General features: G+C 42.4%; 1 protein-coding gene across 1 annotated transcript in view; it reads left to right on the forward strand.

Annotated features, from left to right (window-relative positions):
* VPS53 (VPS53 subunit of GARP complex) overlaps positions 1-12,697 on the forward strand; it is a 138,518-nt gene that overhangs the window by 12,030 nt on the left and 113,791 nt on the right. The window contains exons 3-4 of the mRNA XM_059379440.1: positions 137-186; positions 1,679-1,745. Of these exons, the coding sequence (XP_059235423.1) occupies positions 137-186; positions 1,679-1,745 (117 nt within the window). The remainder of the gene's footprint in view (positions 1-136; positions 187-1,678; positions 1,746-12,697) is intronic.

The following is a 12,697-nucleotide window of genomic DNA, read 5'->3' on the forward strand; positions in this document are numbered from 1 at the left end:
CTTTTTTAAAATAAAATTGTATCACACTATGATTAAATGTTTTGAGATGTTATAAATAGCTTTGATAGCTTATCATTTCCATATAAAAGGATCTAGAAAGTGAAATAATAGCTGTCATTTTCCTTCTTTATTATAGTCTCTGGCAAACATAGATGAAGTTGTGAACAAAATTAGACTGAAAATAAGGTAAGTAACCCCATATGATTATTAATAATTACTGAAAAGCATGCTGTTAATTTAGTTAATCATGTTCTGGATCACACTTATCTGTTAGAAAACTGAAATCTCAAGTTTGCTGTTGATGACAGTTATTTTTTAAAGATTTTATTTATTTATTTGACAGACAGAGATCACAAGTACGCAGAGAGGCAGGCAGAGAGAGAGGAGGAAGCAGGCTCCCTGCTGAGCAGAGAGCCCAATATGCGGGGCTCGATTCCAGGACCCTGGGATCATGACCTGAGCCGAAGGCAGAGGCTTTAACCCTGAGCCCCTCTATTGTAGTTTTAATGGTTTTATTTCCTTAGCAGATTTACCTTTTTTTGTTCTCCCAAGGCTTAGATACAAGGATGGGCATATACATGTATTCTGTGGCCATATACTAGCTAACAGGATAGTCAGATCTGCTGGTTGGTATTTGTGGTGGCCCAAGATTAAATGTGATTAATCTCGAATGTGCTTGTCAGACTTAGACAAGTGTCTTTCCTCCCCAGTAGCCTGGTTCTGGTTTGCCCACATCTGGATTTTCAGTTGTGACATATGGCAGCTGCTCAGTGTCTGTTCACTGTAATTAATACTGTAATGGTTAATGTCATTAGGGCAAATGTAGTTGTTTGGTTTTGTTTTGTTTGATTTTTGATGAGGAGAAGCCTTCATTTTCAATCCAGGAGATGATTCCTTTTTTCCTTACAAGCTTTGGGTCTTTCAGTGAAGACCTTTGCCATGAATGTATTGTTTAGTTGGGCATCTCTCATTGTTTTGGTGGATTTCAGCTATAACAATTCTGGTAGAGACTGCTAATATGTCCAGGATTTGCACAGAAAATGGGAATTCCCTAATGTTCCAAAAATCACTGCAAACTGGTTATTTTCGGCTTTCTCTCGATATCCCTTTAAAAGATTCTTTACATGAAAAATGAAATTGACTGATGTAAATTTCTCTGATTGAGGGACCACTAAATGGTCGCTATTAGAGCCAGAGGTCACAGACCCACATCCTACACAGCTTGCACAGTTAGGGCCCAGAGGGTGCATCATGGATCTCATGTAGCACTCTGGCTCCTGAGGAAGTAACTGAGGGTTTTGCGGAGGGTACTTCAAACTCTCTGACTTGTTCCCATTAAGTTTCAGCAACATCGTCATTCCTGGGTTTTGCTATTGAAAAATATTAAACCTTACACTGGCCCATTTGGACAGCTCTGAATATTAAGCAAGAATAGCGTTTTTTAAAAAACAAGGACTACTCATCAGTCTGTACTGTACTTGGCTTCTTACATTACTGTTGCTGCCTTAGCTATGGTCTAAGGCCTCGGTCTTCTGTTAGATCATTCTAACCTGTCTGGTTTTCTGGACAAGGAGGTACAACCTGCGGAAGTGGGTGGGTACGCTGTCACCTTTTTATCTTTTGGTCACTTTAGAATGGAGGTTGTTTTAATCATTCTTATCCTTTAACTTTTTCCTAGGAGACTGGATGACAATATTCGAACTGTTGTAAGAGGTCAAACAAATGTGGGGCAGGATGGCAGGCAAGTAAGTAACTTATTCCTCCATATTAATCATTCTCTTCTGATTTCTTCATGACCCGGCAAACAAGCAACCAAAATGTTGATCTGCCTGCTTGTAGAGAGCACTTTCTTAGGGATGTGTCCATACGCAGCAGGAAATGTGCCTGACTTGTCCCACTAATCCTGGAGGTAGACTGCCCAGACCAGCAGCGAGCTCTCACTCACTGCCTGTGCAAGCAGGAGCCTATGGTAGCACAGCTCACCCAGGCTAAGGCCGTGCGAGCCCGTGTGTGAAAACCAGAGTTGCCTTGTCTTTCTCCTCTGTGTCAGACATGTATTCACTTCCAAGTTTTATAGTTCTTTTTGGATCTAGCTAAGAAGGGCTGTTGCAAGGGAATGAAGGTGGGAAGGGAGTGTATGGGGTGGAGGGCTCCGTTAACGACCGGGGGGCAGATGTTATCTATCAGCCATTTTCCTTTTTATTTGGATTCTGTTCTGTTTAGGCATCATATTTCAAAACTTGCTGTCATAATAAAGGTTCTGAGCACGCCTTTGTAGTCTTCTCATGCTGTGTCTGCTCTTCCCTCTTCAGTACTGACTCAGTCAGGTCGCTGTGTGCCTCTGTAGTAACTCCAGTTCTGTGTTTTTGTCCTCTTCGACTTGCAGTGCAGCCCATTTCTTCAGATATACGTTGTGCTACCCAAATTGGGGGCGGGGGGTGGGAGGTGTCATCTACGAATAAATGTGCTGATCATTCATACTCGTGTTTCTTCCGCTAGTAGCTGACCAGTGTTACCAGTCTCTTTTTCTTCCTTTTACATTTTTAGTTTTATCGTTGCCTCTGTTTCTCCTCCATTTTGCTACTTTCTTTTCCTCCTAATAATCATCTTCCATTGGCCTCTTTGTAAGTATCTACCTTCTTCCTTGTTGTTATCATCAGTATTTCTGTATGGGCATATTAGTTTCCTATAGCTGATCCGATTTCCTGGTTCCTGCATGGTTCTTAGTTCTTATTGCTTTGTTTTGGTCATTTAGGTTTCTCCCATGAAGTACCACTTCACAGGGGTGGCCTGTGTACATGGGGTGCTGGGAGGGAATAAAGAGTAACAAGGTTACCTGCAAATGCTCCAGCCTCCTTCCGCCCTTGAGCCTTCCTTCTGTATGTCTGGCCCTGTCATCTACCTCTTCAGAAACCTCAGTGGCCTCTGTCTATCGAATTTAATCCAAGTTTCTTTGCTTGGCCTTCAAGGCCTCAATCTGCCTTTCCAGTTTTGCATCCTGCTGAGATCCATCCATATAGAAGACTCCGTGCTCTACAAGCACACCCTGTGCTTTCTGAACCCATGGACCTCTTTCTGCCTGAAATTATCTCTCTCCTCTTCTTCTTCTAGTAACTTCATCTCAAAATCTTCCCTAAGGGCCCCCTCAAATCCTCCATGAAATTTTCTGTTTAGCTCACCTGAACATACAAAAGGATCAGAATTTTAGACCTAGAAGGGAATTGGAATTCATTTGGTCCACACTTCTCGTTCTGCAGATGAGCAAATTTATCCTGCTATCCCTCAGCTAGATGTATGTGCTTTCCGCCCACAAGCTCCCAGGCCTGTGCCTGTACTTTCCATTTGACTTCCACGGTCTCCTTTGACTTACTAGTGAACACTTCTTGTCTCCTTGACTAGTTTATAAGTTCCTTGAGGCAAGAATCGAATCTTCTCATCTCTGTATTTCTCTCAACACATAGGCTTTATGTCCAGACCAGTAACGTTTTATTCAACTGTATTGAATATTTGGTCTCTATGAGACTATTTATTTATTGCAAAGAAACAAAAGCCCTTTACCATAAAACATCATTTTGATCAATGTGTGTCCCCACAAAGCTGTTGAGAGCCTGATTTGTGTGTGACTAGTCCCCAGTAACTACCATTTGAAATAACCCAACTATTTCGTGTGATTCAGCCTCTTCTTAGAGTGGCTCAGGAAAAAATACTTTACAGGAGTCTCAGGTTTTTCAAATTCCAAGAATGGGAAAATAATGTGAATGATTCATCAGGATTTTTCTGTTGGGTCATGCTCTGTCGATCCTGTATCTTTTATTTAGTTGTTTGTGTTTGAACCTGTGGTCACAAACCCCCTGTAGTAGAGAGTCGGGCCCCAGATGGGACAGCCGGTGGGAATGTTGGCCTTCCCCACCTTCCCATATTAATAGGTTACAGGTTGCTGCCGCAGGGGCGGGTTGTATTTCAGAGAGCAAGACCACATTTTCAAGAATGTTTAGATAGCATTTCAATCTGTGGTGGAATTTTGTGTTCGTCTCCTTAGAATCCAGACAGAAAGGAAGCCCAGAAGAAATAATTGCTTTTCCTGTCATCCCCTCCATCTGTCTTTTCCAGCAGTTTGTAATGCAAGCTGATGGCGAGACTTTTTTTTTTTTTTTCCCAAGGAGCATTTGGGTCCCATCCTTGTCAACTCATAGGGGTAAAAGTCTTGCTGTCCAGCTCTGGCTGGCTGGTGGTTTGCTGAAGAGAGACTCCGACTTGACTGGCACAGACTTGGGAGAGTTATGGATGTTCCAAAATACTGAGTTTTATAGGTCAAGAGGCCCCAGATTTCCCTCTTCCCTGGAATAGAGGGAAAAGTCTGCTTTCAGAACTTGTTTCCGAAGCTTCTGAGGAACACTCGGGAGGAGGGCAGTATTATGGACCAAAGGAAATTTCATCTTGATCGTGTTTGACCGGAACTGATGTGCTTTTTAATCTCTAAAGAAGGGGGAAATGTTTACTTCCCCTTCACAGTGTCTTAAAAGATATTTTTAGCAAAATTTTTTTAGAAAAGCAGTGGTTCTCGCTACAAAACTATTTCTGAAGAGGCAGTGACTTAGAAATTGAAGACACAGTAAGGCACTTTCTTTGATTTCTGAGATTTCTGAAATACCAGCTGCATGGTTCGCACTCAGTTCCACATTGTGGAGACCTTTGATTGTTTACCACCTCCTACGTGGCAGACTTGAACTGGTCCTGGTTTAGTCTGTGACCTCTTCTAACCAGACTGTGATGCTCATACAAAGTTAATACAGCACAGAATTCTCCCCATTTTCTTCTGCTGAAATCATCAGGCAAAAGCTTTAATTAAATGCCCACATGTTTCAAACTTCGTGGATAAGATGAGTCAATTCAACTAATACACGATCTGATATGCTGTGAACTGTATGCAGCTTCCTGAGAATTAAAACAGACAGCTTGACCTCGGGTAGAAAGAGGTGAATAGAAGAGCGGCTTGGAAAAAGAAAAGGTTGGCATGTGAAATCTCAAGAGTGGCCAAAGCTTGACCAATTCCCAGTATGCTCACTGAGAAACACCAGAAGGATCAGCCCCTGGGCTTCTGTCTCTGGAGTAGAGCTTGGCTGCCATGTTACTGTTGCATTAGAGCAAGACTAAGGTTTGGGAGGGGAAGAAACTATTAATTGCCATCTCCAGCCCAGCTCACCAGAATCTGATTGTAAGAAGCTTTAGGTATCCATAGTACAATCTTGCACTCAGTTCAGGAATCCTTTCTGTGACATCCCTGACAATTCACTGGCCTGCTTCTGCTTGGACACTCATGGTGATGGGCAGCTACCGTTTTGTTCTACAGGGCAGTCTCAGTCTTTTCCAGTTTTGAACAGCTTTAATTGTAAGAAACTACTTTCTTAGACTGAACTGAAATAGTAAAATAGACCTCATTGTAACTTCTCATTGCTCTTAGTTGTGCCAGCTGGACCAGTGCAAGCCTAATCCCTTTTCCTTATTATAGTTTCTAAAATTTTAAATGGATATTATGTTCCTTTCTTAGTGTTCCTTTTCCTAGGGTAACCATTCTTTCTTCAGCTCTGTGATCTTATTTCCAGACCCTCTATCATCCCAGTTGCCTTGCAGTTTGTCAGCAATATTCTTTTTTTTTTTGTCAGCATCATTCTTTTTTTTTTTTTTTTTAAAGATTTTATTTATTTATTTGACAGAGAAATCACAAGTAGGCAGAAAGGCAGGCAGAGAGAGAGAGAGAGGAGGAAGCAGGCTCCCTGCTGAGCAGAGAGCCCGATGCGGGACTCGATCCCATGACCCTGAGATCATGACCTGAGCCAAAGGCAGCGGCCCAACCACTGAGCCACCCAGGCGCCCTGTCAGCATCATTCTTAAAATGGGGTTCCTAGCCAGGAGTAGACATGCTGTGTGGACACATAGTGGGATGCCTCAACCTCCTTGTTCTGCACTGGTGCTGTGAATGTGGGAACTGGGGGCTCAGGGGGACTGAAATTCATTATTATAATTCCTGAAATTGATTACTCATTTTTGTATGAATAGATTAATTTCTTGAGAAAGTACTCATTGATTTTTTTTTTTAATTCTTTAAGGAATCCATGACTCCTCAGAAGTTAAGAACCACTGGTTTAAACACTGTTCTCCCATCACCTCAGACTGGGTGCAGTTTCTGGCAGCTGTGTCCCGCTGTTAGCTTCTGCTGACAGTCGAGTTGGCAGTTCTCCGAAACCCCCAGGTCAAAAGTTGCAGACAGATGCCCACAGAGCTAAGAAAGTAACCTAAATGGCTTCAGTAGGCCAGTGTGCATCCACGTGTATCCTGTGGGCGAGTGAATGCCCTTTCTAAAAGGAGACAGCTACAGCCCAGTTCAGACCGACTGGTCAGGCCTCAGTGCAGACCCGGAGATGCCAGATCTATCAGTTTTTCAAGAGAAGCCGGAAATCCGGATTTTTATGTGACTCTTCAGATTTTTAGATGTTGGCTTAGTGTCTTCCACAAATACTGCGAAGGCCAAACAAAACACGTGTGTGCCAACAGTTTGCAACATCTGCCCCAGGTCTTTTTTCGTATGAACTACTTTTCAACTTTTCCTTCCTCTGTTTGTTTAAGAGATTCTTTTGAGATCAAGTACTGGACTTTATGTCCTCCCCCCACCCCCTGCCACACACCCCATTTCTTCTTGCTAGTTCTGCTTGATTGTCCTAGCCAGTTGAGGCCTTTTGGAGTCTTGATGACCTCCCCGTTTTATCATTAGCAGACTTGCAGGCATGCCTTCTGTCTTCATTCACATTGTAGAGGAAACGGTTGAACAGGATGGGTTCAGAGCCATGTGGCATACTTTGAGAGACTTACTCTTCTCTTCCTTATTGTCATTTTGGTATCAAATGCCAGCCCCAGAAAACAAAGAATTTCTTCCTGTCCTTGGTATCTGTCCAGGGCCATGTTTCTTAAATTTTCCGTGTCTCCATTTTCTCAGAAAAGGGGACTAATCATACTTGCCTTCTCTTTTCATGGAGAGATCATAAGATTTATTAACTAAATCAGGAAAGCATCTTGCCTTCCAAGGAGAAAGTGTTCTTTGCTTTTCACCCTCAAAATTAGCTTTTCATCTAATTCAGGCATTAGAATGAAAATAGCTGTGCTCCCCAAGAGCTTGCACTAGGTAAATGGTGGCAGTTCACAGCATAACATTGATCTTCGTTACGTGGGGCTATGAATTTGTACTTGTTAGTTCTCTTGCAGGATGGTTTGAATTTTTCTCCTTCATCACTTCAAATTTATTCTCTCTCATCCTCTCTTTGGGAGGAAAATGAAGCCCGTAAATGGAATAAAATAAATGGCATTACAATTAAAGGGACTATAAATAGTTTGAAAAGGAAGGGGAGGGGGCATGGCACTCACTTCCTCCTGCTGAAAGATACTAATTCTAAAGCGATTGAGCTTTTAAAGCACACGCTCAAGTTTTTCCAGTAGTGACTGAGAATGGTTAGGTGTTTTTTGTTTCTTTTACATTTTTTTTGAATTGTATTTTTTCAAAATGTCCACAGAAGACATTAACCTTTGGAAATTGCTAAGACCTTAGAATGACCTGGGAGGGAAGCACCATGACCACCCAGTGGGGCAGTGCTGGAGTCAGGTTGTGAGAGTTTTTAGGGCTCTGTGCTTTGCCTGCAGCCTTTTGTAGGGGAATGGAGTCCCTGGTTTTGATCGAGGCTCCCCAACCCGGATTTCTGACATCCGGTGCAGAGGTCAAGGTTGGTTTGCATTTACTTGAGGTTAACTCTGAGTGAGTGTTAAGTTTGGCCTGTTTGTAGAGCTACTGACTGTAGTCGAGGCAAAGACTTGTAGAGAGACTGGGCCGGTCTTAGCACCATGCTGTGTCCCATTTACTGCACAGGATCCTCCACAGCACGTTTTGGCAGAGTGACTTGGCTGCTGAGTATTGGAACCCCTCGCCACTTGTCTTCTAAAAATCTGTGATTTGAAGACAACCCATAAGGAATTCAAACAGCTGTCTTCTCTCTCCTCTGTGTACAGTGAAGGAGTGAGCATTTCCTTTGAATTCTCTAAGCGTTGGGGGGATTGGATGTTGTCACTGATGTAACATGGGATGACAGCCTGGGTCAAGTGAAAAACCTTTTGAATTTAAGTTTTGACTGTGCCACTGGGTGTGACTTTGGACAAGTTAATTAGCTTCTCTGAGCCTTGGGTTCTTCAGCTGTTGTGCTGACTGGGAGGTGGTGGGGCTCAGTGCGAGTAGTAAGTGGCCCCTGGTAATCTGTGAGAAATTGCAGTTAATGCCTTTCTGGCTCCTTGAACATCTCTGCCACATAGGAGGTGGCCCATGGGTGTCCCCATTTGTCCGTGGGGAGCCTGGCCTTCCTTGGATTGTAGGATATTTGGTTGCCTTCAGTTCTGATGGGTTCAAGAAGAGTTAAGATTTTTCCATTTATTTTTTTTCTCATTGTTAATATGAGAGCAGTGCTCTTCGTGCTTTATGCATCCTTGATGAAAGCACAGCTGACCAAGGGCTTTTAAAGTAGAATGGTGTGAGAAGTTCATTAAGATTTTAGGTTCCAGGGGCACCTGGATGGCTCATTGGGTTAAGCCGCTGCCTTCAGCTCTGGTCGTGATCCCGGAGTCCTGGAATCAAGTCCCGCATCGGGCTCTCTGCTTCGGCTGGGAGCCTGCTTCCTCCTCTCTCTCTCTCTGCCTGACTCTCTGCCTACTGGTGCTCTCTGTCTGTCAAATAAATTTAAAAATCTTAAAAAAAAAAAAAGATTTTAGGTTCCACATTGCAGCTAATCATTAAGAAGCCACCACTTTTCAAGGTTTGATGTTGTTTCAAGGAGGATTATCAGCGAGCACCTGAAAAAGGTATTAAAATATTTCTTTTCTAACTACTTATCTGTGTGAAGCCCGATTCTCATCATATTTTTCAACCATAACAACGTATCACAGCAGAGTCAGTACAGAAGCATACGTGTGAGTCCAGCTGGCCTCTATTACAGTATACACCGAAGATCATTGCAAAGGCATAGAAGCAGTGACACTGTTTTCAAGAAATTTGTTTTGTTTGGGTAGAGTTTTTTGTTTGAAGATTTTACTTATTTGAGAGAGAGAGCAAGAACACAAGCAGGGGAGCAGCAGAGGGAGAGGGAGAAGCAGACTCCCCACTGAGACGGAAGCCTGATGCAGGGCTCGATCCCAGGATGCTGGGATCATGACCCAAGCCGAAAACAGACGCTTAATGACTGAGTCACCCAGGTGCCCAATAGAGTTATTTTTCATAAAAATATGTTAATTTATGTTAATGCGTAAGGAGCTTATTGTTATTTTTAAATAGATTAATAGATAAATGGTTTTTAAATTTCTCAGCATTAATTTCCAATATGGTATATATATCAGTAGATACAATCCACAAAAACAAAATCTCTTTGCGGCACTCAGTAATTTCCAGGGATATGAAGGGACCTGAGATAAAAAGTTTTAGAAATGCTCTTTCTGAGTAATATTTCAGTGTTAAATAAGTAGGGATCTCAGGCAATTTGTTCTTTTTTTTTTTTCTTAAGGTTTTATTTATTTATTTGACAGCGAGAAAGAGACAGCAAGCGAGCCTAAGAAGGGGAGCACACAAGCAAGGGGAGCACTCAGTAGGGAGCCCAATATGGGCTTTCATCCCAGGAGCTTGGATGCTGACCTGAGCTGAAGGCAGAGGCTTAACAGACTGAGCCCTCCATGTGCCCCCTGCAGAGAATTTGTTCTTGATTTTATGACAGTGACTCTAATTAATATATTTGTTCATTCACTCACTCGGTAAATACTGAGTGCGTGCCTTCTGTGTGCTGGGCACTAATGCCAACAAACTAAGCAAAGAGACACGAATTGTGATGTTTACTTGTTTTCTGGATTTTGTATCTGTTAAGGAATTAGACCTGCGACCTTGGTTCACTAAGCATGTTTGTCAGAAAATGGATATAGAAATTTATCATATGACTTTTCAGCTTCTACTGGTGATCGTATGACTTTTCCATCTCATCAGTTAGCTTAGCTTTTTGTTTTGCCTTTTTTTTTTTTTAAGGTCTTATTTATTTGAGAGAGTAAAAGAGAGAGCATGAGTTGGGGGGAGGAGCAGAAGGAGAGGGAAAAGCAGACTCCCTGCCAAACAGGGAGCCCAATATGGGGCTTGACCCCAAGGCTCTGCGATCATGACCTGAGCCGAAGGCAGGTGCCCGGTGACTAAGCCACCCAGGCACCCCTTGGTTTGGTTTTGTAATATTTAACCCTACCTGCTATGTCACTGTATATTGTCTCTTTAATTTATTGCTGAGTTCTGGCATTTTAATCTGGGATTTGCATTCATATTCAAAAGCTTCATTCCTTTTTTATGACTGAGTATATTCCACTGCATGCATCTGCCACATTTTGTGTATCTGTTTGTCTGTTCTTGGGCACTCGAGTCGTTTCCACCTTTTGGGTGTCATGAAAAATGGCAACGAATATTGACATACAAGTATCTCTTTGAGTCCCCCCTTCTCAGTTCCTTTTAGTATATACCTAGGCATTGAATCACTGGATCATACAGTAATTTTTTTTTTTTTAAAGATTTTATTTATTTATTTGTAAGAGAGAGAGAGTGAGAGCGAGCACAGGCAGACAGAGTGGAAGGCAGAGTCAGAGGGAGAAGCAGGCTCCCTGCGGAGCAAGGAGCCCGATGTGGGACTCGATCCCAGGACGCTGGGATCATGACCTGAGCCGAAGGCAGCTGCTTAACCAACTGAGCCACCCAGGCGTCCCAATCATACAGTAATTTTTAATCATTTCAGTATTTAATTTCTTTGGACACATGCTTCCCCCATTGTTCTCAACTTTAATAGATTTATTTTTCCACTAGACAAGCATACATTCCTATTTTATCTTCATTTACTCCATAGAGACCGTGTGTTTCAGATTAGCCATAGAGTCATAAAAGTTTTTGTGTTGAGTACCTACCAACAGTGATGCTGCCCCCTCCAACCAGAAAAACTACCCAGATGATTTCTTTTAGCTAGCAAGTCCAGCAGTTGGCTTCTTTCCTCCCTGACCTTAGAAACACACGAAGTCCCACTTGTGTGCAACATGACTACTGAAAATGGTTTTAGGAAAATAGTGTGCCAAGAAGGAACACTGAAGTTTATTCTTCTTCTGAGCCATCTCCATATAAATTGACATCAGGAGCCAAGCAAGAAGGTCAAGTGTAACTTTTGCCATCTGCTTGTTTCCATGTTAAAGGCAGTCACAAGTTTAAACCAGAGTCTCTGCGTCTAAAGAGGAAAATGCCATTCATCACTGCTGTAACTGCTCTGGCTATTACCCAGGTCACTCTTGCTTCTGACTGCTAGTAGCTAGTGATTTTGGAAGGAAAATTCCATCCTTAGTTTGAGGCTGCACATTAGAAAAATTGCTGACAGGGCAAAGCTTTCCGGATTCCAGGTCCTTGACAAAGTAAGTCATTCAGATATGTTTAAACAATGGATGGAAATTTGAAACTCTGTATTCATGTAAGAACTTGACCTCCTTTTTCCTCTTCCTTTTTTTGTCCATGGAAATGCAGAATTTAGAGCAGCATGAGTTCAGTGCTGTGGTTGCCCTCTCATCCTTTCCATTTTTAAATCCCTGTGAGTCTGTAATACAGCTATAAAATTTCCTTTCCTGTAATTTGGACTCAGGTCTCCTCTAGAAGGACATTAATTTTGCAAAACTAGAGATAATGCCTTTTTTTTTTAAGTTTGCTTTGGTCTGGTGCTCTACAGTCATCTAGATTAAAGCTCTAAAACATGTGAGAAATTTACCATCCTTCATACAGTATTGGATCACATGCCAGGATTTCTGGCTCTTTGTTTCCATGTTATATTGTAAACCCTGGATAGATGCAGTTCATCTCTAGGCATCGCATGTGATACCTAGAATATGGATGTTAGGCAAACCGTATCAGTGCTCCTGTCACAATGGCCTCCAACCAGAAGGGTGACAGTTTCTTCTGGAGTTACACTTACTGACCAGTAAATCTGATGATCCAAATACTGCCTTTTTTTTTTTTTTTTTTAAGATTTTATTTATTTATTTGACAGGCAGAGATCGACAAGTAGGCAGAGAGGCAGGCAGAGAAAAGAGGAAGCAGGCTCCCTCCTGAGCAGAGAGCCCGATGATGCGATGATGTGGGGCTCAATCCCAGGACCCTGGGATCATGACCTGAGCTGAAGGCAGAGGCTTTAACCCACTGAGCCACCCAGGTGCCCCCAAATACTGCCTTTTATAAAGCAGAAGAAGAGGTGAACTCTGAGGGGTCTTTACCCCATCTCAGACCTAATTACTCACCTTTGTTTCCTTGTCATACTTCTGAAGTGTTCTTGTTCTCAGTCTCTTAAGTGCAGTAGGGACAGATAGCCAACTGTTATTCATATGGTAATACCATCTATAGTAGGCCAAGTGCTGCACTCTTTTTTTCATTGAATGCTTGGAGATTCTGATCTTTGGAGACTTCTGATGATTGGATTAGCATCTTATGGTCAGGTTCCAGTACATTTTTTTTTTAAGATTTTATTTATTTATTTGACAGAGAGAGATCACAAGTAGGCAGAGAGGCAGGCAGAGAGAGAGAGGAGGAAGCAGGCTCCCTGCTGAGCAGAGAGCCCAATGCAGG

This window comes from Mustela nigripes, chromosome 16, assembly GCF_022355385.1.
Source record: "Mustela nigripes isolate SB6536 chromosome 16, MUSNIG.SB6536, whole genome shotgun sequence".
Taxonomy (NCBI): domain Eukaryota; kingdom Metazoa; phylum Chordata; class Mammalia; order Carnivora; family Mustelidae; genus Mustela; species Mustela nigripes.